Source organism: Apiotrichum porosum (assembly GCF_003942205.1).
Source record: "Apiotrichum porosum strain DSM 27194 chromosome Unknown scaffold_11, whole genome shotgun sequence".
Classification (NCBI taxonomy): Eukaryota; Fungi; Basidiomycota; class Tremellomycetes; order Trichosporonales; family Trichosporonaceae; genus Apiotrichum; species Apiotrichum porosum.
Genome location: NW_021167118.1, coordinates 53130 through 78402, shown reverse-complemented (window position 1 = coordinate 78402; position 25273 = coordinate 53130). Strand labels below are relative to the sequence as shown.

General features: G+C 61.8%; 9 protein-coding genes across 9 annotated transcripts; 5 read left to right on the top strand and 4 right to left on the bottom strand.

Moving 5' to 3' along the window:
* Positions 1-1059: 1059 nt before the first annotated feature.
* EHS24_001623 (uncharacterized protein) lies at positions 1060-3601 on the bottom strand (the record flags this gene model as incomplete). The annotated part of the gene is made up of 5 exons (XM_028617408.1): positions 1060-2335; positions 2392-2501; positions 2553-2767; positions 2908-2949; positions 3016-3601. 5 exons carry the CDS (start codon positions 3599-3601, stop codon positions 1060-1062), a joined length of 2229 nt encoding a protein of 742 aa, XP_028473871.1.
* Positions 3602-5071: 1470 nt separating this feature from the next.
* EHS24_001622 (uncharacterized protein) lies at positions 5072-6923 on the top strand (the record flags this gene model as incomplete). Its single annotated transcript, XM_028617407.1, has 4 exons — positions 5072-5102; positions 5317-5429; positions 5767-5949; positions 6021-6923. The coding sequence occupies 4 exons, from the start codon at positions 5072-5074 to the stop codon at positions 6921-6923; spliced, it is 1230 nt and encodes a 409-aa protein (XP_028473870.1).
* A 1887-nt stretch (positions 6924-8810) lies between these two features.
* EHS24_001621 (uncharacterized protein) lies at positions 8811-11154 on the bottom strand (the record flags this gene model as incomplete). The annotated part of the gene is made up of 8 exons (XM_028617406.1): positions 8811-9190; positions 9237-9297; positions 9356-9496; positions 9535-9546; positions 9591-10176; positions 10540-10650; positions 10716-10777; positions 10825-11154. 8 exons carry the CDS (start codon positions 11152-11154, stop codon positions 8811-8813), a joined length of 1683 nt encoding a protein of 560 aa, XP_028473869.1.
* A 907-nt stretch (positions 11155-12061) lies between these two features.
* Positions 12062-14401, top strand: EHS24_001620 (uncharacterized protein; the record flags this gene model as incomplete). The annotated part of the gene is made up of 5 exons (XM_028617405.1): positions 12062-12215; positions 12349-12486; positions 12910-13150; positions 13219-13334; positions 13392-14401. The coding sequence occupies 5 exons, from the start codon at positions 12062-12064 to the stop codon at positions 14399-14401; spliced, it is 1659 nt and encodes a 552-aa protein (XP_028473868.1).
* A 445-nt stretch (positions 14402-14846) lies between these two features.
* SEC62 (Translocation protein S62) lies at positions 14847-16110 on the top strand (the record flags this gene model as incomplete). The annotated part of the gene is made up of 6 exons (XM_028617404.1): positions 14847-14887; positions 14939-14945; positions 15068-15170; positions 15220-15331; positions 15397-15769; positions 15808-16110. The coding sequence occupies 6 exons, from the start codon at positions 14847-14849 to the stop codon at positions 16108-16110; spliced, it is 939 nt and encodes a 312-aa protein (XP_028473867.1).
* A 534-nt stretch (positions 16111-16644) lies between these two features.
* On the top strand, positions 16645-17886 carry EHS24_001618 (uncharacterized protein; the record flags this gene model as incomplete). The annotated part of the gene is made up of 2 exons (XM_028617403.1): positions 16645-16832; positions 17001-17886. The coding sequence occupies 2 exons, from the start codon at positions 16645-16647 to the stop codon at positions 17884-17886; spliced, it is 1074 nt and encodes a 357-aa protein (XP_028473866.1).
* A 503-nt stretch (positions 17887-18389) lies between these two features.
* EHS24_001617 (uncharacterized protein) lies at positions 18390-19103 on the bottom strand (the record flags this gene model as incomplete). Its single annotated transcript, XM_028617402.1, has 1 exon — positions 18390-19103. The coding sequence occupies one exon, from the start codon at positions 19101-19103 to the stop codon at positions 18390-18392; it is 714 nt and encodes a 237-aa protein (XP_028473865.1).
* Positions 19104-20381: 1278 nt separating this feature from the next.
* On the top strand, positions 20382-22376 carry EHS24_001616 (uncharacterized protein; the record flags this gene model as incomplete). Its single annotated transcript, XM_028617401.1, has 1 exon — positions 20382-22376. One exon carries the CDS (start codon positions 20382-20384, stop codon positions 22374-22376), a length of 1995 nt encoding a protein of 664 aa, XP_028473864.1.
* A 225-nt stretch (positions 22377-22601) lies between these two features.
* EHS24_001615 (uncharacterized protein) lies at positions 22602-24756 on the bottom strand (the record flags this gene model as incomplete). Its single annotated transcript, XM_028617400.1, has 6 exons — positions 22602-23585; positions 23627-23733; positions 23816-23948; positions 24002-24041; positions 24168-24452; positions 24617-24756. 6 exons carry the CDS (start codon positions 24754-24756, stop codon positions 22602-22604), a joined length of 1689 nt encoding a protein of 562 aa, XP_028473863.1.
* Between the last annotated feature and the right edge of the window lie 517 nt (positions 24757-25273).

Below are 25273 nucleotides of genomic sequence, written 5' to 3'. Positions count from 1 at the left end.
AGCGCACAGTACCAAAGTGCCCTGTACTAGCTGTACTGTACCGTGCGCGCCAGCCCGCCTGATATCGATGGTTGCCATGGGGAGGGAGGGAGCGCTTACTCGTGCAGTCCAGGTGGCCAGATGGGTGCCTCGAGACCTCGACCGCACCGCACAGTCTATGCCCTGCACGCCACGGCGCCGACAAACACTAAACACCCAGTACCCAACCCATGTCTTGCGACCTGCAGCACTGCGTGTGGTGCAGCGCGGTCTCTGGGGTCTCCGTGGCAGCGAGTGGGGGTCCAGTCTCTCAGGTCGCAGGTCGCAGTCCCGGCCGCCCATGCCCCTATCGTTGCTCTGCTTTCTCTCTCTCTCTTCTGGCTTCTGGTCTACCCGACGCCGGCGCCGGGACGGGGTTCAGGTGCATTTTGCATTTTCATCGCCGGTGAGGCTGGGGTTGGGCTGGGGGGGGGGGACTCCACGGGACCACGCGTGGTGCATTTACGGCGGCCACGCGCCGTCTTGCCGTTCTGTGTGGGAAGAGAGGAGAAGAGAGGAGAAGAGAGAGAGAAAGAAGAGAGATGGAGGAAGAGGTCTCGGTTCTTGTTGTTCTTTTACTCTCATCTCCTCACTCTCACTCTCACTCTCACTCTCACTCTCACTCTCACTCTCACTCTCACTCTCACTCTCACGCTCGTTCAGTAACTTACGACCCGCATCCACCGACGTTCACTCTCCGGCTGCGCCTTGCCTCCCTGCCGTCCCTCCCCTTGCCTCCCCTCGCCATCGCCCTCGTCCATCGCCTGTCGCCGCCTACGCCTACTGCCCTCCACTCCCCCCCATTCCCATTCCACACACTGCAGCCCATCTCGTGCCAGCACATTGCTAGCATACAAACAACATCTCTATATACGCATGCCCATGCCCACGCCTCCACCCCCCGCGCACGCCTGCGCGCCTGCGCCTCCACCTGCCTCCCTCCCACGATGACCATTAAGCTAAAATGCTACTGTATACACATCACCGCCCACACATCACCGCCCAGACGCGACTGGGACTCGACGCCGCGCCGCGCCGCGCCTAGACGATCTGCGGGGGCGGGTACATGCCCGGCCCATTGCTGTATCCCGACCCGGGGCCCTGGGGCAGCGAGCCGACGAGGGGCCCGCCGCGCTCCCCGGACGTCGGGACTGTGGACGATGGCAGCGGCCGGTCGACTGGCGCGAGTCCGGGACCCACTCCGCCGACACCGCCCACGCCTCCCACGCCACCAACTCCACCAACTCCACCAACTCCGCCACTACCGCCGCCGACGCCGCCAACGCCGCCCGGGCCGACACCGCCGCCGGGGGCCGACGCATACAGCGCCGGCTCGACAGGCTGCCATGGCAGGTCGACGCCAGCCCAGGGAAAGTCGCCGACGATAAAGTCCAGTTCGCCATTGGGCATCTGTGGGGGGTAGTCGAACGCCTGGGATCCGGGCGGGACGCCGACGCCGTGCGGGGCGACGGAGACTCCGTCGCCGCGGTCCGAGTGGGCGACGTCCGAGCTCGAGTAGCCGCCGCTGTGTGTGCGGCGGTGGGCGCGACACAGGCGGCGGAGGTAGCGCGCGTGCAGGGCCGGCGACGAGTGCGGGTACGCGCTTGCCGACTCGAGGTTTTCAGACACCTTCATGATCAGGTCGGACGTGTACTCGACCTCGCCCGACTCAAAGTCGTACAGCTCGGGCGTGCGGCACAGCGTCCACAGGAACGTGGCGGCGTACAGCGCAAAGTGGAGCATGGTGTCGGACGCATAGGTGAGCTGCGACTTGCTGAGGTCGTTGATGCGGAGGAGGACAGACGAGGCGGCGTTGAGACAGTGGTGGAAGGCCGGGATCGAGCGCAGCTGGATGGCGCTGCCGTGACCGTGTGTTGGCAGCGCCGGAGGGATGCGTTCCTCGGGCGGGATCCGCAGCGTCTGGTTCAGGATCATCAGGTTGAGGTTGAGCCCGAGTGACGAGTACCACACGCGAGGCTTGTGGACGTAGGCCGGGGTGCCACCGGCGTCGAGAATCTCCTGGATCCACTGCTCCGAGGTCGCCTCCCACTCGCGGTTGAGCGTTTTGGTGAGGACCGACAGCGTCAGCGCAGTCGGCTGCGCGCCGTCGGTAAGGATGTCGCGGTAGTGGAGGAACCGGCGACGGAGGTCGGCACTGAAGGCCACAAACGTGTCCATGAGACGGTCACGCGACGAATCGTGATCGCCCTGCTTGAGCCACAACGTGCATGTCGACACGAGCGGGTCAGTGTGCGAGATGAACATGGGCTGGCGGAACTGCATGTGGAAGATTGAGTTTGTGGAGAAGAGCGACAGCCTGGGGAATGTATGAGTGCCTTGACCATTATGCTTTGTCGACACAAGAGTACTCACCAGAGCCGTTGACGGAAACGGAGGTCGCGGCGCTGTGCGCTGCCCATGCTGCGTACCTCGTGGTGTGAGGGTATGCGACCGAGGTCGAGCTCCTTGGCGAGCACAATGGCCTGGAAAAGGGTCAGATGTATGTCATGGACGTCCCCGGCTTCTCCACTTACCCGGTTGAAGTAATAGGCCGCCTTATCGTCATCGGGCTCCTTCCAAAGGGACAGGGCAACAACGGCCTGAACGACATCGATTGTGGTCACCGCCTCGGCAAATGCCCACATCAGGTGGTCACGAGCCAAGATGACAATCTGCTGGTGGGCCGAGTTGTTGGCCAGCGGCATCGGCTCGTGGCCTAGCACGCCCATGTACCGCGATCCGATGCACACTAAAGAAAGGTCAGCAGCTGTGACTGAAAACTGTATAGCAGCAACGCGTTTTTTTGGGCCGCAAGCCACAACCCCCGACACGAGGCACGGGGGAGAGGATGCAGTCTCTCCTTCTCTCCTCTCGTGTACCGGTACTTACAGATCACAGTGTAGAGGAACGGCGAGTGGTGGCGTACGAAATCTGCAACGTGTCAGCGCGCGCCACAAAATTTCCCGCGCGTCGTTTACGCTCTGCTCTGTAACGCACCGTGGGTGTGGACAACGGGGTCGATCACAGCCATGGCCGTGTTGAAGTTGTTGACGAACAGGTCAAACAGGATGCGAGCGTCATCGAGGGTAACATAGCCAAGTGAGACGGGGTCACCAGCGTGGCCGTGTCCGTTGGCGGCAGGGGGTGGAGGCAGGACGGCACCGTGCGAGCTTGGTGGTCGCTCACGGCTGTGGTTGCGCTCGCGAAGGAGGTGCTCACGATCGCGTTCGCGCTGTTCGCGTTCACGCTCGAGCTCGAGTTCCGTAGGGAGTCCATCCGCCTCGGATTCCGTGTAGATCTCGTCCTCGTCGCCGTCCCACGGCTCCGAGTTGACCATGCTGCGAAGGGACATGGATGTAGGGATCGACGGGTGCGGCGGAGGGGGTCCCTCATCGCGGACACCGCTGTGGTGGTGTCCTGGATGGTCGCGGTTGGGCGAGTCAAGAGCCATGAACGGGTACCGTGAGACGCCGGCAAAGAGGTTGGTGTCTGGCGATGCGCGGTTCCAGTAGCCCGTGGTTGGGGGCGCAAGGTTGCGCGACGAGCTTTCGTGATGCTGGTGCTTTGCTGGGGCGAGGGGCATCTCGGGGTGACCGTCCTGTGGGGGACTGACGGACAGTGTCAGTTGCGATGCATACAATGGATGCGTGGGTGGGACAAAAAGTCGGACCTCGGGCTTTGGCGTGGCGCGGCATTGGCAGCCCGCCGACCAGGTCGTACTTTGCGCCTCCCGAAGGCGGGCAATCAACACATCCTAGGATAACAAAACTTACGGGTTTTTACGCTTACGGCCACGGTTGTGTTTCTTGAAGACGCACTCGAGGGACATGCGAACGCAGCGCGCACATGGTTTGATGTGTTCGGGGTCATCAGCGGCGGGATGGCAACGAATCTGTGGGTAAAAAGTCAACACTTTTGTTCTACACTCCTTTGTTTCGGCTTGGCGTGACGAGACCCCCCGTCGGTAATGATGGGGGGGGGGGGGGGGGGGCCTGTCAGTCCAGGCAAGGATACTTGCCTTGTGCCTCCTGCACTCGTTGCACGCTTGAGAGCCACGCTCGACGACGCGGAGTTTGGGCTTGGATTCGTTTGCCGGCGAGCTGTTCTTTGAATCTGGCGAGACGGGGCCGGAGCCTGGCGGGGCGTGGTGCAGGTCCATTATAAGAGCGTGGATGCGCGGCGGTGACGGGCGAAAGCCGGGCGGAGGAGGAAGGGGGGGCTGTGTATTGGGTGGGCGCGGAGTGGATTGAAGGATGCGCTGAGGGGGGATGGGTGGAGTCAACCGTGCTTAGGTGGTGGTGGGTAATGGTGTGTGACGGATGGATGATGGTGAGAGGGATGGGGGGGATGGAGGATGGAGGAGAGGGATGTGAGAGAGAGAGACCGAGGAGGCAAGGAAGGGGGGAAATACACGCGGCGTACGGTGCAAGGGGCGGTCAGCAGATCGGCCCCTCACAGCAAATATGGGCCGGGTCGGGTGGGTGGTCATTTTTCGTTATTTCGCACCCCCACTTATTCCATATACAGTGTATACAGTCTCTGCGGGTGCGCCGGCTAATTACAAGGGGCATTTGGGAAAAGGAAAAAAAAAAAGAGCGAGCGAAAAAACAGTACTCTTCATTGCCTAATGCATCCAATGGGTCACAGTACCCACACTGCTGCATACAGGCATCGTGTCTCATGGCCGCCCGCTGACGATGCCTCTTGAAGATTTGTATATGTGGGTGTCGTGGGCAGGAGGGGGAGGGGGGGCCACGTCGGCGACCCATGTCTGATCTCGGATTCCGTTGGTTACCGGCGTCGGGCTCTCGGCCTACACCGCCTGGCACAGGGGTGGGCATCTTGCTCCATGACACCCCCCCTCCCCTCCCCTGGGTGCATTGTCGGGGTATCTCCCGTGTTCAACGGCGACTCCGCCGATAGCAAGACCACCTGTCCTACCTCTTCCCTATGTATAGTTATCTGTCCTGCCCACAGATCACCTGCTTCTCCCCATTCCCATACACACACATCACCTCTACAACTCCCGTCCACAGCGAACAGCCTGCAAACCATGTACGACGCAGTGGTCCTCGGCGCTGGCGGTGAGTGAATTTTTGACCTTTTTTTCTGCCAAGCTGCTCTACCCCCTCTATTTCCTCCCTTCCCTGTGCTCCGTCCCTCGCGTGTCGGTCGGACCTGCCCACGAGTTATCGCGCGGCCTCGCATCGCCGCGGCCACAGGACCCCCCCGCACACCGCGCCCACGGGTGCCCAGGATCCATCCCCCCAGTCTAAACCGGCACTAACGCCGGGACAGTCTACGGCCTCTCCATCGCGACCGAGCTCACCAACCGCGGCCTCAAGGTCGCCGTCGTCGCGCGCGACCTCCCAGAGGACCTCACTAGCACCGGGTTTGCTTCTCCTTGGGCCGTGAGTCATGCACAAGAGCAGCGTGGTGCGGAGAGCTCTCCCGTGACAGCGTCATGACCTCATCCTCGTTCCACGAGCACAATCCACACCATCGGGTAGTCGGGTACTTGCCACCATCTACCGGGTGCTGTGAGGCAGGTCGGACGCAGTGGCGGCCACCGGCGTCGCTGGCGTGGGCGGGGTTGGGTTCGTGCGTCAAGCCATTCGGCGCACAACTTCTGGCGCATAGCGCTATCTGTCGAGCATAGCCGGCGCCGGGGCACAGTGTGTCGTCAGCGGGCGCCTTCTCCGACATCCCTTCCCCTTGGTCTCTGCCCAACATATTGACCATCTGCAGGGCTGCAACTGGTGCTCGTTTGAAACCGACGGCAACACCCCGGCTGCCGAGTGGGATGCCATCACGTTCAAGGCACTCGGACGCCTGGCGGAAGAGTACCCGAACATGTGCAAGAAGATTCCCTTCTACGACGTCTGGACAAAGGACTTGGGACTGCCTTGGTACGCGGACCTAGTGTTCAACGTGAGTGCCCCACCGCCTGTCCGTTTGGACGAGATGGTTATAGGGACCGCTGCGGGTCGTATCAATGGCAGGAGGGGTACGAAGCGCCTTCCCTTCCACCGTGCATCACTTGTTCTGCCACAAGACTACAGCATTGCTCACACACCCAGGCCGAGCTGCTCAAGGGCACCCCGTCCAAGCCGCTCCCCGGCGGCTTCCCGCACGGCGTCAAGTTTGAGTCGTACATCCTCCACGCACCCGACTACCTCGCGCACCTGGCCAGCGGCCTGCGTTCGCGCGGCGTGCCCATCATCCGCCGCCGCCTCGCATCCCTCGACGAAGCATACGACCTGCCCGAGGTGGGCCGCGTCGACCTGGTCGTCAACGCCCTTGCGCTGGGCAACAAGACGCTTATCGGCGTCGAGGACGACAACATGTACCCGGCGCAGGGCCAGACTGTGCTCGTCCGCGCGCCGCTCGTAAACACATGCACCATGTCCACGGGCGACACCGTCAAGAGTGCGCGCACCGCCGCCAACGACGATGCCATCGCGTACATCATCCCCCGGCCAGGGCCCGACGGCCACGTCGTGTGTGGCGGCACGTACAACCGCGACAACTGGATCACGCAGCCGTCCATGGCCGAGGCTGAGCGCATCCTGCGCGCGTGCTATGCGCTCGACCCGCGCCTCGCGGGCCCGAACGGCACCAGCTGGAAGGACATTGAGGTGGTCGCGCACAACGTCGGCCTGCGGCCGTCGCGCGACGGCGGCGTCAGGCTCGAGCTCGAGCACCGCGAGCTCGTGGGTGCCGGCGAGAAGAGCGTCGCGCTCGCCCCGACATCACGCTCGTCCCAGGGCCACCGCCAGGTGGCCGTCGTCCACGCGTACGGTCCCGGCGGTACCGGATACCAGTCCAGTATCGGGCTGGCCACCAAGGCCGCCGACATTGTCATGGGCCAGGTCAAGAACGTTCCCCCTAGGGCCAAGCTCTAGGGACCGAGACGACAGACGGCTTTGTGCAGCTGTAGAAGTGCAAGGAGAAGAAGGAAAGTCTCTGCTATCTGAAGAATATCTCGTTTCCCAATTTTTATGTTATCTTTTGGCTCCTCTGCATTCTCGGCTGCGTTTGCTGCGTCCTGTGCTTCGTGCTTCATCTTCGTGCTTCATCCTTCCATCACCAGTGCATGCGATGATCCGCCCATCCGGCGTCCGTCTACAATCCCTCTACAACAGACTGGCAGACTGGCTACTGCCACTCTCATTCGAACACTCTTACAGCAACGGACGCGCACTCTGCCACACCTCCAGCCCGAGGGCCCAGGTTCCGCGGCAGCCGAATCCCGAGGCATCCATCCACTCGCGACTCGGCGGTTACTGCACTGCACCTTGCGCCGAAACGAACGAACACGGCGCCACACCGAGCTGGCCGCGCCAGCATGCCATGCAGCACCGAGACAACATGCCCATATGCCGTTTCATTCCGCGCATGCCCATGGCCCCCATGGCCCCAGGGACCCATGACCTCAGCCAATGCCTCTGACAGACACTCCTTCACCCGCGCCGCTCGCCGTGCTCGCGATCGATCGCGAGCGGAATGTCAACCACAGAAAGGGGGAAAATACAAATCGCGACGACGCGAAAATACAAAAAAAAAAAAGGCAGCCACATGCGAGATCACAGATCACAGATCCACGCCAGGCGCTCACTCCCACAGCAACGCCGTCCACGACCAACGCTAATCGATTATTTCCAAAAACCCCAAAGCAGCCCGCGCTCTGCTCTGCTCTCGCTTGCTCCCCCCCCTCTCCCCGCTCTCCCCCGCCGTGGCCCGTGGCTCCCACGGCCTCGCAATTGGGTTTGCTTCCATGCGCCGTGTCTTTTCACTGGAGCCGTTCCCACAAAGCTAGTCTCGAACAACGCGCCAAGCAGCCCAACGCCCCAACGGCCAACAGCCAACGGCCAAAGAGGCTAAAGGCTAAAAGCCAAAGGCCAAAGGCCCACACTTTTCGGCCGTGGGGTCGGGGCCGGCAACTGAATCAATGGGCGAAAAGTGCGAGAAGTGGGCGCGCATGGGCGCGCATGGGCGCTGGGGGTGGGGGTGAGGGGGGGGGGGGGGGGGGGGGGACCTGACGATCCGGTGACCTGGTGAACTGCGCGTGAAAAACACAGTAGGTAGCCGGTGTATGACCCGATCCGGTTTAACGGTTTCCGGGTCGGACTCTCACGCTCACGTACGTATTGTGTAAACGTCTGGGCTCTGGCTTCTGGGCTTCTGGGCTTGCGTGGCGGCCTCGCGCGCGGTCGGGGTTGCCCCCGCTTCCCCGCTCTCGCGCTCGCTACTGGCCTCTTGATGTCTTTGTGCATGTCTTGGATTCCGCGCTCCCAGCACAAAACAGCAGCCAGCAGCTCGTCCGGTCGCCGCGGCCATGGTCGGTGTTGGCCCTCGGTGGGCTCGGTTTTGGGCTCGGTGTTGGTGTTTGGGGGCGGGGATTGTCAGGAGCGTGCGTGAGGGGGGGGGGGGGGGGGGGGGCTCGGAATCCAAATCGTTCGCCGGCGGGATTCGGGCGGGCTGGACACTGCAAAGGGCGATCAGACGGTGGTGCGGGCGACGAGCGTGTGGTTGGGCCCGTTGCGGCAAGAGCGCCGGGTTGACGTGAGCGCTGGGCATGGCATGGTTTGAATTGAATTGAAATTGCATTACGCGTGTGTTTATCTGAACAGTTACTGGAACACTGTTGACGGGTATCTATACCCAAGATACAACTCTCCGGGGTCCCTTGCTCGCGTGTTTTCCTCTCTCGTCATGTCGGCCGCCACGGGGCCTTCCTCCGAGCCATGGCACAGTACATGCGCGCTCGCGCTCGCTCCGCACACTCGCGCTCAGAGCGCATACCTGAACTGGAGGTTCTCCATGTCCGTGCGGTCCCCGAAATCGCCCTCTGCGGGATCATACGCCTGGCCCCGCTCCTCGAGCACCTTATCCCTCCGCCGGTTCTCGCGCATGTACCACAGCCGCAGCGCGCCGCACATGGGGATGATGGCCGCAAAGCAGATGACACAGGTGAGCATGCCAGTCCGGTAGGCCGGCGTCTCGTTGGCGTTGAACAGGTGCGGGCCGGCAATGTTGCCCGTCGCGTACGCGATGAACACCATCCCGCCGACGGTGACGCGCTTGGTGTAGCCCGTGACGTTGGCGCCGGGCGCGGCGATGCACAGGCCCAGAGTGGCGACGTACGATGTGAGGATGTAGTATCCGAACACTGGAGCGTCAGCTGTAGCGGAGGAAAGGGACCAAAGGTGACTTACAGAGTGCGCCACTTTTGCGTGTCGAGTACTGAATGACACTGCCGACGAGGGCAGGGAGCATCTGGAGCACAGGTTAATGGGGCCGAAGAAGCAGAAACCTCGGAGTGAAGGCCACTCACATATACCATCATGCAGTAGCACCGCATGTCTGGCCACCTGCGCGAAATGTACGAGGCGCTGAGGGGGAAGAGGAACTGGAGCGTCGCGCCAGGGAGGCCAATGAGGATGGTTTGGAACGCGGTGTAGCCGTAAGATTGGAGCTGAATGTTAGCTGACGTGGCGCAAGGACACAGCTTACAATGAGATGGAGCTGCAACGTTAGCCCGTGTTACAGACAGATCCCAAGCAACTCACAAAGTTGGCCACACCGCCATTGGGAATGCAGATGCACAGCACGATGATAAAGTACGCCCACCCCTGTGGGTCGATCCACGGGCAGACAGCCTCGCGGAACTGGGACCACTTCCAGATCTTGTTGTGGAGCGAGCTCTTGTTCCCCCTTACCCGCTCCAGTGCAATCTTCTTCTCCGTCTCCGAAAACCGCGTGTACGTCTCGGGACTCTCGGGGCAGAGGCACAGAAACACGACCGCAAACACGGTCGTGATCATGCCATTGAGGATGAAGATCCAAGCCCACGGACGCATGCCGTTGACGTGCACGTGGCCCATGCCGTAGCTCAGCAGCGCGCCGACAAACGATCCAGCGCCGTTACAGCTGTACCACAGCCCCACGCGCAGCGGCTGCTCTTCCCGCTTGTAAAAGCGCGACACGAGGAGGACGAACCCCGGTGTGATCAGAGCTTCAGTCACGCCGAGGAGGGTGCGCAGTGCCGCCATGCCGGCAAAGTTCTTCGGAGCGGCCATGCACATGACAAGTATTCCCCAGCCGAGGATCATCGTGCCCATCGTCTTGGAGATTGGCAGCCGTTGAAGGAGCCACCTGTGCGCGCTGTCAGTAGACGCCTAGGTTGCCGAATCGGTCTCTCCTGAAGAACCATCCACCTTCCCTGCACGCAGGTACCCGACCGACCACCATCCTCTTGCCGAGAAGGTCCCCAGGACGCCGATGCGCAAACCTGGTGCAGCAAGCCAGCGCCGGGCGCCGAGGTCCGAGCCATCCCTCATCGGCGCCGAGTTTTGATCCAGCAAAAGCACTCCTCAAAGTAACTGCGCGCCAAATCGCACGGGGTTGCCGACGCGTATAAACGAGGTTTGGGTCTTTCCTGAACCAATTCCTGACCACCACGGTCCTCACTCCACCTCCACCAGCGGGCCGTGTTTCGCATCAAACGAAAAGACTTACATTCCTGGAAACTCGAAGACGAGGTAGCCGATAAAGTAGACACTGCCCAGCCAGGCGTAGTCTTCGGCGGTGAGCTTGAGGTCTTTGCGAAACGTGAACACGGCGGCGTAACTGGGCCATTTAGCCAGGGGTCACACGAACAGAACAAAGGAAGCGGCGGCCGACGGAAATCTCACCTCATCGCTGAGCGGTCGATGTATTGCAGCAAGTATGCGCACATCGTGAGCGGTAAGAGGACCTGGAGAGAATTGTCAGCTCGGCCACGGAAAAGGGAAGCGGACCCACCTTATCAATCTTCCTCAGCACATGTCTGTTATCCTCGTCAGAGATATGGAGGACCAGCGGGTCCGCGTCCCCATCAGCGATGGCGCGGACCGCTACGTCTGCGGCATCCTCACGGCGCGCGTGGCCGTGTCCGAAAATCCCATGCGTGTGCTTTTCCTCCCTGGCCTTGCTGCCCGTTGACGACGAGGACGGGTGGTGGGAATCGTCGGGCTCGGACGGTGATGGCTTGTGACTGGAAACGGTCTCGATGTCGAGCTCAATGTCTGGCGACGACGGGGTGGCGGCGCCGGCACCGCGCACAGGCGGGTATGTCAGCGACGGCGATGACATGGCCTAGAGTCTAGGTCGCGACCATGTCGTGTGCTGCTGGAGCTGAGGTGTTATGAACAAAGGCTGGATGTATCAGTTAGGTTTGAGCAGTTGACCCGGTCCCCATCCAGGGATGCGTCTGATCGCTGACGGAGAGACCCAGGCCCACACATCTATCCGGAACGCGCCGAACGCCCAGAACTAGAACAGGGACCAGACTGGGCGTGGGGCGTGGAAATACAAGACACACTGTACATGGGGACGGTGTCGGCGCTGTCGGCTATTTCCCCCAACGTGGTTGAGTGGAGGGCCCGTATAATGTCACGTGATACTCCCTGGTCCGTGGAATTAATTAAAATTAAATGACATACGAAAATTAGATCATGCGAGCCAATGTTGGGTGGCCGATTTAACGCCGAGTTTTGTTTCTTACGTAATTTCCACGGCAACTGGCGGAGCGGCCCGCGCGGCCCACGCCGCCCACCCACACACCGGGCCACCGATCCCACCGATCCACCGAACGGCCCAGAAAAGAAACCACACCCTGGGCTCGCCCGCGCCCCTGGTCGGCCAATTCCCCGTGGTGGGTAAAATGGGGCCAATGGGTCGCCGATTCGCCGAGTGTCTGTCGTGCATGTGGGAGCGTCGACTCTCCCCCTCTCGGCCTCTCTCCTCCGCCGCGTCCGGCACATCCCCGGCAACACCCCTGTACAAGCCTGGCCATGTTGTAAGGGCTGCTCTCGGTTCTTCACTCTGCTCTGCCCACCGCCACACCTCGCTTCCACACTCGCCATCTGGGTTCTTGTATTCTCATCTCTCTGTCTTCTTCCCACACCCCCCGCTTTTGGGTCGCTCGTCTGCCTCCCTTTTTTTTTTCTTCTTGCAACTGGCCACCACCTCACGTCACGCCCACCGTCCACCCTCAACCATGCCGTCGTCCACCGCGCCGCCCATGACAGATATCGGCCCCAGTGACATGACAGGCGACCAGCTCGCACGCTCCACGACACGCGTGTTCGCCGAGACGCAGTACGGTGGCGTCACTGGAGGCTGCGTCGACAACGGCTGTCAAGTCTTCCTCAGTGAGTACCCGAACATCATCCCGCGGCGGGGAGCTTTAGCTTGCCATGTCCTGCTTGTTACTCCCACACCGCGGCGCTGGAGTCGGTCGGTGGTCAAGCAGTCCAGTGTGGGTGGCTTTGGCTGACTCGGCAGATGTACCGTACGGCCGCGACGTCGCGCGCTGGGAGGACCCGCAACCGCTTCCTCGCGACTACAAGTACCCCGCCGACAAGGAATACGTCGTCGATGGGCTGTACTGCGCACAGCCAAACCGCGCGTATACCCTGCAGAGTGAGTAAGAATCGCACCATAGGCCACTGGGGTGTTGCAACACAAACACGGGGTTCTACATGCCGTTTGCCGCTTGTCTTGCGTGATACCGTCTTGTAGATGTTGCTTTTCTTCTTCCTCGTGCCACAGGCCAACGCCCCCGGGTGCCGAGGTGTGCACTGCGGCGTGTGGCGTATTCGTATTCCGCGTTACAGGCCACACACCGGCTACTTATGACGCTCGACCGCCACTCCATGGAGTGGTGGCTCGAGAGGTCCAACAGCCACGGCCACGGCCACGAAACGGACCCCAGCGCCACCACCTCGGCAACAAACCCCCCACCCCCCTCCTCCTACTCCCGGGCCGTCGGGGGATGGCATGCTGTTGCATGCCACCCTCGCTTGGGAAACCCCGTATTCGTAATCAGGCTGACACCCGGCACAGTTCCAGTCCGCGACCGCCTGGGGTTGGGCCAGCCCACCGAGAACCCCTTCTTCGCCGACATCTACGTCCCCAGCGACGTGCGTCTAGACGACAGCCTCAGCCTCGAGCGGGACCTGCGTCCCGTGCGTGTGTTTCTGCACGGCGGGTTCCTGCAGTTTGGCAGCACGAGCGGGCAGCATTACAACCAGCAGTTCTTTGCTGCGGAGCACTATGGCGAAGTCCGCGTGTTGCTCGGGCACCGGTACGTGGCTGTTTTTGTGGCGGCGAACGTTGTGGTGCGCGGTGTGAAGGCTGACATTTTTTATACAGCCTTTCGGTCCTTGGTTTCCTTGGGAGCGAGGCACCTTTCGTCTCGGGAAACTTTGGCTTCAAGGACTGCTGGCTCGGTCTGCAATGGATCCGGGACAACATTGCATCGTTTGGAGGTACGTTTTTAAAAACGCATTTTGCGAGTGACCCAACCGGTGCTAATTGAAAAACAGGCGACCCGGCCCAAATCCACCTGTCTGGCCTGAGTGGCGGCGCACACCTCGCGCACCAGCTCATGCACCGCGTCGCGTACGGTGCGAAATTCGGCGAACGCTCGCCCTTTGCGAGCGTCATGCTCCAGTCCAACGCGATCCTCAGCGACCCGCTCACGCGGTCCGACCGCGCCGACCAGTTTGCAGCCTTTGCGCGCGAGCTCGGTGCCGACCCCAGCTCACCGACTGTGCTGGCCGACCTGCGCGACACTGCCAAGTACCCCACGTCGGCACTTGTGCGTGCCGTCGAGCGCATGGGGACGCTGGGCACGTTCCGCGGCGTCGTCGGCGAGGACGGGGACGGGTGGGTGCGCGCAAACCAGATGGCGTACCAGCGTTCGGGCGGCCTGGGCCGTGACCTCGCTGCTGCCGGCGTGAAATGCGTCATTGTAGGCGACGTGCGTGACGAAGACCACTTCTACACGGCCGTCCACGACGTGACCGCGCCCGACACCCTCCTCCCCAATGTGGCGCGGTACTACCCCCTCCCGCTCGCGCGCGCCTTGCTCGAGTCGTACCCGCCGCTCCACGCCGGCGCGACCCCCGCCGAGTGCCAGGCGCGCCTGGGCCGCGTGCTCGCCGACGGACAGGTCCACCTCCCCGTCCGCCTCCTCGCCGCCGACCTCGCCCCGTACCTCCCGGTCGTGCGGTACACGATCGAGATGGCCCCCAAGGCGCTGGGCTACGACGGCCGCGTCCCGCACGGGGCGGACCTGCCCGTCCAGCACCTGAGACTCAGTGTGTTGTCCCCAGACGAGACCAAGACCGCACTGGAGTGGCACACGGCTCTAGAAGCAGCCGTGGCTCCTGCGCTGGTGGGCGACGGCTCGTTTGTCCAGCGCGGCCAAGAGGAGGTCCTGGCCTTGCAGAAGAACGGCTCGACGGCGTGGTCGGCCGATTGGCGCTGGCCGTCGCTCCGCGCGGCGGAGAAGGCTTTGCGTGGGGTTGTCCACGAGGAGAGTAAGGTATGATACGATATTGGGGGTGGGGTACAGTGCTAGATGGTTGTCTGATTTATGATAGAACAAAACGTTAGGTGGCGAAGAAAGAAATAGATAGATGCAACATGGTGGCAGTTTGGTCCAGCATTTTATTGCCTTCCCTCTCTGTCTTCTCCTTCCTCGCCTGCGATGGGCTCGACCTGCACCATCACCCACATGCCCCTCTAGTCTCTGACAAGGCCTAATGGTCTGTCAAAGTGGTCTCGCTCACTATGCATGCATCCGTCGCCGTCGTCTCCAGTCCTTCGCCACCAATGGCCGTTCCTCCACTTTTGTGTGCCTCCGCCACGTGTCTCCCCCGCGTCGCCTAGGCTTAGTCGCCTCGTCGCCGCGTCGACGGCCCAGTCCGTCGATGTTCGACTCCTCGACGCGCTCTTTTCATTCCACAACACTCTCCAACTGCCCCACACTCATTATGGCCCCCCCGACCGACGCAACCTCTGTGTTGGATGCCCAGTGAGTAGATGGCAGCTGGCCGACGCGAAGTACGTAGCTGACACGACACAGGAAGTCGGTGAGTAGTGGAGGTTGCAATGATCAGTGCAGCGCCTTTCGTCTTCGACCACGACGATAACGCTGCACCGCGGACTGAAGCGGATTCACCACCGAGTACCATGGACAGAGAACTAATGGCAGGCGCCCGCGGACCTCAAGGCTGTCGCCGAGTTCCTGCGCGGCAAGCACGGACCAAAGGTCCGTCGCGGCGTGCTGAACGGCAAGCGTGTCGACTACTTCAAGGGTGAGTGGGCTGGCTGCAAGCACGTTCGGCTGGTGCTAACTGGCCACAGGCAAGACTGCTGTGCGCGTCCTCATGGGTCCCCAGTACCAGAAGCTCAAGAAGGTTCCCGCCGTCAAGGATGAGGCCGAGGCCGCTGCCCTCATCGCCCAGATCCTCCCTCGGTGTGTGCTGCCAAGGACCTGTCTGTTGCTTCCCGCTTCTTTGCTGACCCACCTCTCCTCCTCAGAGCCTTCTTCCTTCGCGTCGACCGCCCCGTGATGGACCCGCCTGCCAAGAGCGGCATGCCCAAGCTCCTCAACCTCGCGCCCCAGCAGCAGTTCGACCCCGCGGTCCACTACGCCTGGTTCTACGACGGCTCGCCCCTCTGGACTATTGTGGGTGGTATTGCCATGGTCATCGTCATGCTCGCCGGTGTCATGTTCCCCCTCTGGCCCGAGAAGCTCCGCATCGGCGTGTGGTACCTCTCGGTCGGCGCGCTGGGTCTTGTGGGCGCGTTCATCGTCCTCGCCATCATCCGTCTCATTCTCTGGTGTCTCACCAAGATCGCCATGCCCAAGGCTATCTGGATCTTCCCCAACCTCTTCGAGGATGTTGGCTTTGTGGGTAAAAGTGTCTCGAACATTGCTGACCCACACAGGTGGACTCGTTCATCCCCGGCTGGGCCTGGGATGAGCCCAAGAAAAAGAAGCTCCGCAAGGTTGGCGAGAAGCGCAGCAGCAAGAAGGACAAGGCCGCCGCCGCCGCGGCTGCTGACGGCGCTGCTGGTCCTGCCATCACTGCCCCTCCTGCCGCTCCCGCTGCCTCCACTACCCCCGCTCCCAACCCCTCGGCCGGCCCTGCCGCCCCCGAGTCGGCGGGCGCGAGCACCGCTACCGCCCCGGCTCCCCAGCTTCGCAGCCGACAGGCGGCGACCGTGGAGGAGATTGGCGACGACGAGTAGCGGCGTTTTTCTGACAATGTGCAGAGCAGGCGAGCAGCAGCAGCATGAGCATGTATGATGTGCTTTGGCGTGGAGGCGAGAGTCACTGATACTCAAGGGGCCATATGGGTGTTTGCCCACTGGCTTGATCGTACTGACGAGGACGCGAAGGCGCGTGCCATCGGCGCGTGCCATCCATCAGCCATACGGCCAGGTCCCCCGTTCAGGAATGTTGGCCGCGCGCATCAATCTCGTCGGCTGCTAAGAGCGGGACACCGACTCACTGATGGCGGGACGCTGTCACTGCCCAATCGCCCAAGCACTGATCGCGACTTGTTTACTTCCCACCAGGCATAAAATGTTGGCTCAAGAGGCTGCGAAGAAACACACTCCCCACAACCCTTTCGCATTCACCTCGTTTGCACCTTGTGTCTGCTCTTCCCAGCCCAACGGTGCGTTTCTCACCCTTTTTGTTGTTGTTGCCTGGGAAGCTAACCTTTGCAGAGTGACATTCACCACTTGACTCAAGTCCAAGAACACCTCAACCTCCCAACCATGACCACCTCGAACCTCCCTTCCACAAGTTCCAGCAGCCTCGCGCAGGCCTTGGCAGCTGCCAAGGCCTCCGCCAAGGCCACCAACAGCCGCGTCCTCGCTCTCATCGAGAACGGCACCGCCAACGTCGAATCCATCCCGTCCCCGAGCGTGTTCAGCAACACCGCTCTGCTCGCCTATGACATCGAGTACGACGACTTCAACCTACGACGACTTCAACCTTGCTGCAGCTGATGGCGGGGGCGTGGACCCGTACCACGTCGCTGTCGGATGTATCAACCCGAGCGCGCTCTACGTCCCCAACACTGGGCCCGTCAAGGGCGGCGCGGGGCCCGACGGCCAGTGGAACACCCCAGCGCACATGCTCCTCCCGCCGCCGCCCACCCCCGAGCCCGAGTCGCGGTCCCCGTCCCGACGAGCTTTACCGTCGACGGCGAGCTCGAGGAGGTGCTGCGGAACCTCGTGGCGCAGGGCGTCGACCTCACGTCCTTCAATCTGGACAATGACCCCATGGTCATCGAGGAGGACGCTGTGTCGGTCGCCAACGACGCGACTCCCCCTCCCCTGGACCTTCACCTTGCCGCGGCCGCTGCAGCCCCCGTCACCCCCGCCGCCGCTCCCGCCGCGCCCCAGCCCGACGCATACCTCCACACCCTCGTCACCGAGTACAACACCCTGCTCACCGCGCAGGCCACGCAGCTGCAGACGGCCCACAACGCAAACTACCTCGCTGCAGCGCATATCCGGACCCAGGACGCCCAGATGCATACCCTCACCGGCTCGGTGGCGAGCCTGCAACAGCTCACGGTCGTCCTCCAGGACAAGCTCGCGCAGCGGGACAAGCTGCTCGCCAAGGCGTATGAGAAGAACTACAAGCTGTTCTGGGACCTGCGCGGCGTCAAGGACGAGCGGGATGCCATGGAGCTGCGGCTCGCGCGCGCCACTGCCTCTGCCTCTACTTCTTCCGCTGGGGCTGGGGCGAAGCGCAGGCGCGTGGACGACGCGGACGACGCGGACGACGCGGACGGAGTGGCAGCAGACGAGGGACCGGCGGAACCGGACGCAGACGCAGACGCAGACGCAGACGGCGACGTCGACATTGACATGGATCGCGTAGATGACCGCAGCGACCTGTCGTGCAGCGATGTGTCGTGGGACCTCGAGCCCGAACCGGGGCAGGAGGGCAGCTTACCGCCTTCGGCGGCGATTGTGGACATGTTCGCGGACGCGGCGAGCCAGTAGGCCAGTAGGCCGCTTATAAGCTTATACTGCACATGTAATATGATTCAAAGGCGGACCGTGGCAGTGGCACTTGGGGTCGTTGAACAGTGGTGCCGCACGCCCGAGAAGTCAGTAGTCAGTAGTCTGCGTTTGCGTTGCTCGCGGCCACCGTCTAGAGATAACAGTAGTGCATGCATGGTCAGGGCTTACCACGGCCACAGGTGTCAACCTCTGGCCTCTGGCCAGCCGAGCTCGGAGCCAAGGGATCCCCAGAGTCGCACCGTGCGACCCCTACACGTCTCACTTGTTACGCAATGTCGCACGCACCCTTCCGACCGATCGCACCCCTTCGAGCCCCTCACACGGCTCATGTAGATTCCCAACAGCTACAAACAAACCTGCCTCTTGCATATCCATGATGTCCATGTGCTACTTGCTGGTCATTACAGTGAAGTCGCCCGTTGGGCGACGATATAGATATATGCTCTGGTAGTGTCCGTCCTGCAGTCCAGTGTCCTTGTGCTCTAGGCGTGTGTGCCCTTCTCGGCAGCGTGCTGCGCCGTGTCGCGGCTGCGGCTGCGGCCGGCACCGTGGCCGGTGTTATTCTCGTCCTTGTCGTCCTCGTCGTCCTCGTCCTCGCCGTCATCCTCGGACCACGCAGGCCCCAGGCTGTATCCCAGCAACCGCTCGTCCTGACCAGGCATTGCGCGGGCGACAAACGACGCCACCGGTCCCGCTGGTCCTGGTCCTGAACGCGCGACGGCGCCGGCGCCGTTGGCTACTGATGCCATCGTCGCATTCTTGGGCTGGCGGAACGCGAGCGCGTCAAAGTCGATGGTCTGGTACTTGCCGCCGGCGAGATCGGTGCTGGCTCGACTGGCGCCGCCGTGCCAGCTCCCCGACTTGGAGCTGCGATGCTGGGTGCGCGCGTTGTGGTTGTTGGCGGCCGCAGCCGCGGCGGCGCGCGAGAGGGGGTGGTACCACGGTAACCTGCGCTGGCGGCGCCACTGGACGTACATGTACCCGGCGGCGAGGACGAGGATGGCCGTGATGCTGAGCGCGCAGGTGAACGCGCCAAGGCCGTTCATCATCGATTGGTGGCCGCTGGCGCCGTCACTAGAGTCGGCACTGCTGGGCGCGTCGTCCCCAGTCTCAGAGGACGTCGGTGGCAAGTGTTGAGAAGCGGGGGATGCCAACGCCGCACTCGACCCAGCGAGGAGGAGGAGGAGGGCGAGCATAGCTGGCCGCGGAGGGGGTGTACGTTGCCGTGGACCGTGGTCTAGAAGAAGAATGGATGAAGAGAATGGGATAATGGATAAGTACGTGGGGGGGACATGGTCGTCACTCTCTTTGTTCTGTTGTCGCGATCAATGTCTCTCCCTCCCCCCCTGGTGTGCCCGTTGGTATGTATCATGGTGCCAGGGGTCGAGCAACCCAGACGACGACGAGCCGCCCTCTGTTCCCCACTGATCCACTGAGCGACCGGTCCGTGTCCAACGACACGCCGTCGCCCCACAGCCTGGCAACAGTGCAAACCATGGGCTGAATGCAGAATGGTACCTCGACGACGCAGAGAACGGTCTGGCTGCCAGAACAAGGCCAACCGACAGGCGAGCCTTGCTCTCGTCAGAGCATTGAGATGTACAAAGTGCAATTCTGTGGATGTTGTGGTGGCGGCTCAATTCTTCCCTTGTCCCCCCTTGCGTTTCCGGGTTGAACGTGCCTCTCCCGCTCTCAGTACGAGTCGTGTCAACAAGGCCCCCATTGACGGGAACAGGGAACCCCCACAGTGACAGCAACAGCAACAGCAACAGTGCAGGCATGTGGTGCATATAGAGAACGAGCCTCTCGTCGTCCCATTGCCCTCTCCATGTCTGCGTTCCCTGCCAGGGTGGACGGAGTGGTGGGTTTGCCACAGGAGTCTTCCTCACCAAACAAGCAGAGCAAGACGACTCTGAATTTCTGGATCTCTGGTCTTCGGTCTGGCCTGACGCTTCGGCATACCGCGTGTCGGCGTGTCCTTATCCTGGTCCGTTACCAGGCAAAGCACCATCAATAGTCTGTAAGTAGACAGGACTTGACTTGTACCGGTGTTGTTGTTCTGAACGATCAATGCTTTCCGGATCCGAACAAGCAGCCGAACAAGCCAGTACATTTGTTTGCCCCGACGCTTCTACGACGACCCATATCGGGTCCAAAAGCCATCAAGTCTGAGCACGATACGCAGCCTGAGATCGATATGCTGATATGCTTCAGTATGCGTCTTGCGTTGTGCACGTGTCCACAGACTATCTGTGGGGGCTGCTGCAGATACCATTTGCACAGCTCACACCTCTATTCGGCTCCGGAATCGCCACTGCAGTGGCGCAGTGACGCGTTTGACACACGACGTCATTCAACTTTCTGTGTTATTTGCCACCCGTGGATCTTTTGCCATTCATGCCATATAGCAGGGCACTCGTGGCCCATGGCTCCCCCAACTCTTCAAGACACCACTGCACAGCCCACTTGCTAGCATGCACGGTCACACCAACGCCAACAGCAGCGGCGACCGCGACAGTGCCAGTAGCGATGCCCATAGCCCCGATCGGAATCGCAGTCCCCATACCCGCCCAAGCCCATACACACGTACCCGCTCAACTTCAGCTTCACCTGGGCACCAGTACCGCTCTCCACGACAGGACTCGCCACCCCTCACGGTTGGGTCGCCGTCAATGGAGTCCATTGACAGTGATTTCGAATGGACCGACCTCGGTACTGGCAGTGTAGAGGTGGCCCTGGGACAGACATTGGTGCCCGTGCACACCGAGGCAGCCAGGGCACCATCCCAGGCAGCGACTCCCACGTCCCCAGCCGCACCCACCTCGTCGACTACCTCGGCCCACTCACAATGCGACGGGTGTCGCGATCTTGTGCAGTCGCTCCAGCCTCTTATCGCGTCTCTCGCGGCCTCTGAGGCTCAGCGGGCCGCGTCAGACGCCCGTGCCGATGCCCTCGCCGCCAAACTGGACGCGATAGCTGACAGGCTCGACAAGGGCTCCGAGGCGGCACTCACGGACCATGCGCTGCAGGTGGTGGGGTATGCCCACACTGAGACTGTCAACGCGAGACTCGACGCGATCGTCGAGCGTTTGGAGAGCACCACACTGGGTGCTATGCGTGTCGGCCAACTGGCCCAAGTCGCCCAACTCGGCGAGCGGCTCGAGCTACTCACAAAGACGGTGTCTTCCGACTGGGCCAGTTTCCAAGCTGCCCAGGCTCAAGTGCTGCGTGTCAGTAGCGCCGTCGACTCTCTCGAGACCAAGATCGACACCGTCATGACTTGGATGAAGGACAACACTGTCCATACCCAACTGGCGGACCTTGCAGTGGACTTGGGCGAAGCCAAGAAGAACACTACAGCCATGAGGTTCCAGCCTGAACCTCCCTCTACGACTGACCAAGGTGGCCAGGGCGACAACGTTAACCGTTCTCCCAAGCCCTCCGGCTTCTGGATCCCCGTCACTCCCCCGCTTCTCACATGTTGCTCGACTGAACCACCCTGCCGCGATGACCCACTCCTCGGCACCGACGCCACAGCTTCAAGTGATGGCGGCAATCTTCCTCCTGGTCGCCCGCCCGTATCGTTCCCCCTCAGCGCTCCCCCGACGCTGTCACCTGCTGGTGCCTCTGTATTCCCCCTTGGCCCCAGTCCACCCGCCGACACTTCCCTGCCATCGAGCCATGAACGGATGGACGAGGACAAGTTCGCCGCACTCAAAGACAATCACTGGCCATGTGACTACCGCGAACCCGCAACAGCCTATCTCGCACGAACGAGATCCATGACCAGGAGGCGCAGGGAGCAAGACCTAAAGGACACGATACGGTGGTTTGGACAGCCTACCGCGGCCCACAGGCGGGTGGAGACGCATGACACGTCTGCAACTACCTGCGGTACCTCTGGAAATACAGCCGAATCCACCGGGGCGAAGGACTCGAACGACAAGGGCAAGGTCGGTGGATCAAAGGGCCTGCCTCACTGGTACGCCAAGGCTGAGGAAGCCATACTGTTCAATTCGCGGCCACAAGCTCCTGCCAACTCGGGCATGGGTGCACCTACTGCCCCAACGGTGTCGGCCTCTGCCTCTTTGCCCGCCGTAGACAGCCAGCCCGTCGACACCGTTCCACCACCCGCGGCACCTGACAACTCTTCGTCGCATCCGGAAAACGATGCCTGGAACGCCCAAGACCCGCGTGACCTCGACGACGTCCCGGCCAGCACGGCCGCCCCAGGACCCTCACCCGCAGTCTTCGCCGAGACTGACGCATACGAGACGGCACCTACCGAGGGCTTCCTCTTTGGTGGACCCGACTCGGCGCTCGCTGCCGCGGCCGCCAAGGCCGAGTTCGCCGATGACAACGACCTCGCGCTCCACGCTGCGATCCTGCTCAGCCACGAAGCGGGCAGAGGGACCGCGACGGGGGAGTCGGAGGACGTTGACGAGGAACAAATGGAACTCGACGCGTAAAGAGGATGGCCATAGCGTGAAAAGATGTCAAAAAAAAGGGCCCAGCAAAACAGAAGTCGGGAGAACGTTGCGAGGTGGCGGATCGTTACGAAACCCACACATAAAAAAGTATATAAATTGGCCGTAAATGTGCAGCCCAGTGCTGCGCGCCACATACTATCCCGCAGTAGGTGATGTGATGGTAAAACTATGATGGTATGGTATGAATGATATTATCAGGCACGCTTAGAGGATGAACACAGTGAGCGCCAGGCCAAGGACCGCGGCCGCACCAGAGCGGGGAACACCAACACGTGCTTGGGCGGCCGACGAGGTATTGCCAGTAGTCGCAGACGACGTGGCGGACGCAGAGGTAAACGTGGCAGTGGCCGTAACCTCGACGGCTGCGGTCTCGTCAGACGTGGCGGGCGCCGCGTCGGTGCCGTTCGAGGCGAAGAAGTGGGTCCAGCCCAGCGTCTCGCCGCTGGCGGTGAGGGCGCGGGCCTGGAAGTAGGTCGCGCTCACATCCGACTGCTGGAGGGTGAAGCTGGTCTCAAAGCCCGTCTTGGTCACGTTGGCGAGTGAGGTGCCCTTTGCCGCGTCGCTGTCGGACCCCAGCAGCTCCCACGAGGAAATCTCCGTGGCACCGTTCCACGACACGTAGATGTCGTATGTGGCGGCCGTGTCGTCCTTGGTCACGTTCATCGCCGGCGTCGTGGTCGGGTATGCAGTCCAGTTACCCCTGCTCGCGCGGTAGCCTTGCACGTTGCCAACGCCAAACTGGGCCGACCACAGCATGGTGCCGTCGTGGCTGTACTCGGAGAGGTATGGCTCCTGGCCCCAGCCCATGAGCCAGTTGCTGTTTGGCTGGAGCTCCATGCTTCCCTGGCTCTCCGAGAGAGACGCGTTGTACGGCAAGGTCTGCTCGGCCAGCTCGACAGTCATGCTCGTATAGTCCATGGTCAGGACCATGCCGCGCGACTCGGTGGCGTTCTGTTCCCAAGACGTGGCGGCGTTGTCAAAGAGCGAAATGGTCGTGTTGCCATCGCGGAACCGTGCGTCGTGCTGCCACTCAAAGGTCGTGTTGGCACCCATGGTGAACGACGAGTTGCTGCCGCCCAGACGCCAGATGATGGAGCCGTCCGTGCCGTCCAGGTAGTACAGGGCCTTGCAGTGGCGCGACGAGATGAGGTAGTTGCCCGAGTCGTCCTTCTCGATCGCATTGATGTGCTGTCGTCGTTAGTCATTGGCATTCCCGCTTGTAGACTTACGAAGTAGTCCCACGGCGAGGTGGCGCTCACACCGGTCGAGCCCACGCCGGCATAACATTCGGAGGGGTTGACATGGTCGAGGGAACGCCAAGTAAACAGAGCCTCGCCTTCATACTTGTTAGCAATGTTCGACCCTGGTGTTGCCCCAGATACTGGCCACCACGCCTGGTACCCGACAAAAGCACTCACCAGTAGCAATGTCCACCTCCTGCATGTAGCCAACAAGGATGTATCCGTCACCGGGGCCACTCCAGGTGGTCAAGTTCATTTGCTCAAGCACGTAGACAGTGAACAAGGCCGTGTTGTTGTCGGTGAGCGCAAACTGTTCAAGTTAGTGGCCGTGCGACCATGGTGCCCCTCCGTCCCTTCCCGTACCTCGTGGAAGTCCATCGTCGAGTTGGCCACAGTTGTCGAGCTGCGCAGACAGTGTCAGTGACGGCTGCGATCCGCATTTCACCATTGGTGATTCAGGGCCGGGGCCACCTGCCAAGCAAAAGTCCAAGATCGGCGCAGGACAGACACCCTTCTGTCTTCCACTCACATGTTGGCAATGACACTGTACGTGTCGTCGAGGAGGAGACCGTGTCCGCTGCCATAGCCAGCCGAGTTGAACGAGCCTTGCCACAGCGCAATGACCGTGTTGTTCTGGTACGTGTACGTGGCAAAGGACATGGACTCGCCGTACGCGCTGCCGTCCCAGATCAAGTCGCCGTACGCGTCGTAGATGTACGGGCCAGGAGCGACAGCGTCGGTGCCGCGCGGGGCAATGAAGATGGATCCTTCCTGCGGCGTCTCGGAGGGGAAGACGTTGAAGTTCCACATAGCGCTGTTCCTGTAAGCCACAGGCCACAGGCCACAGCAAAGATGACATCTGCGAAACGGAAGGCTGAACTGTGTCGTCCACTCTCCCCCTCTGTCTGTCTCGCTCAAATGCCCGCTAGGACGATCGCCAATGCCCGCTAGGACGATCGCCCAGCGCTGGCTACTCACGGCTGGGAGCTGGACGACTTGAAAGTCTGGTACGGTCCTTGTCCAAGCGCGCCGCTCTCATAGTCGGTGGAAGAGTTGACGTAGGCTGCCGCCCGTGCGCTCGGTACGGCCAAGGCGGCCACGAGGGCGAGTCGCAACATGGTCGTGCCGCAGAGAGACATAGTTGAAAGAGGGTGAAGCCGACGAGACGAACGAGACAGGACCCCCGACGGTGGTTATATTAGACGTATGTGAGGTAACAGAGAAAGACAAAGCGACCTCTTGATCTTGTCGAGGGACCGCCAGTGTTCGTATGCAGCCTTGCTGCGCAAAAGTGGGCCTACTCTCCCGCACAGTGTGCGTGCCTCCGTGGGGTAGTCTGGAGTCGAGAGAGTCATTATACGACTGCGGCCTGCGGCGCGGCCATGTGCTCCCCAATGATGACGAAGGGCTTGGTCTCGACACCCCACCTCCCGCGCGCGGTCATCAGAAATTCGTGTCCTCTGTCTCAGTCGCAGTTTCAGAAGGCGGCGCCACTGCGCAGCGGCGCCAGCCGGATCGTCTAAACTGCCGAGCGCGCCCGACCGGCATCCAAAAATCTCACGAATAAACAGTGCCGAGGGGCCCGCTGCACAGTCCGTTCTTCGCGGCCCCGGGTGGACAACGACTGCGCCGGCC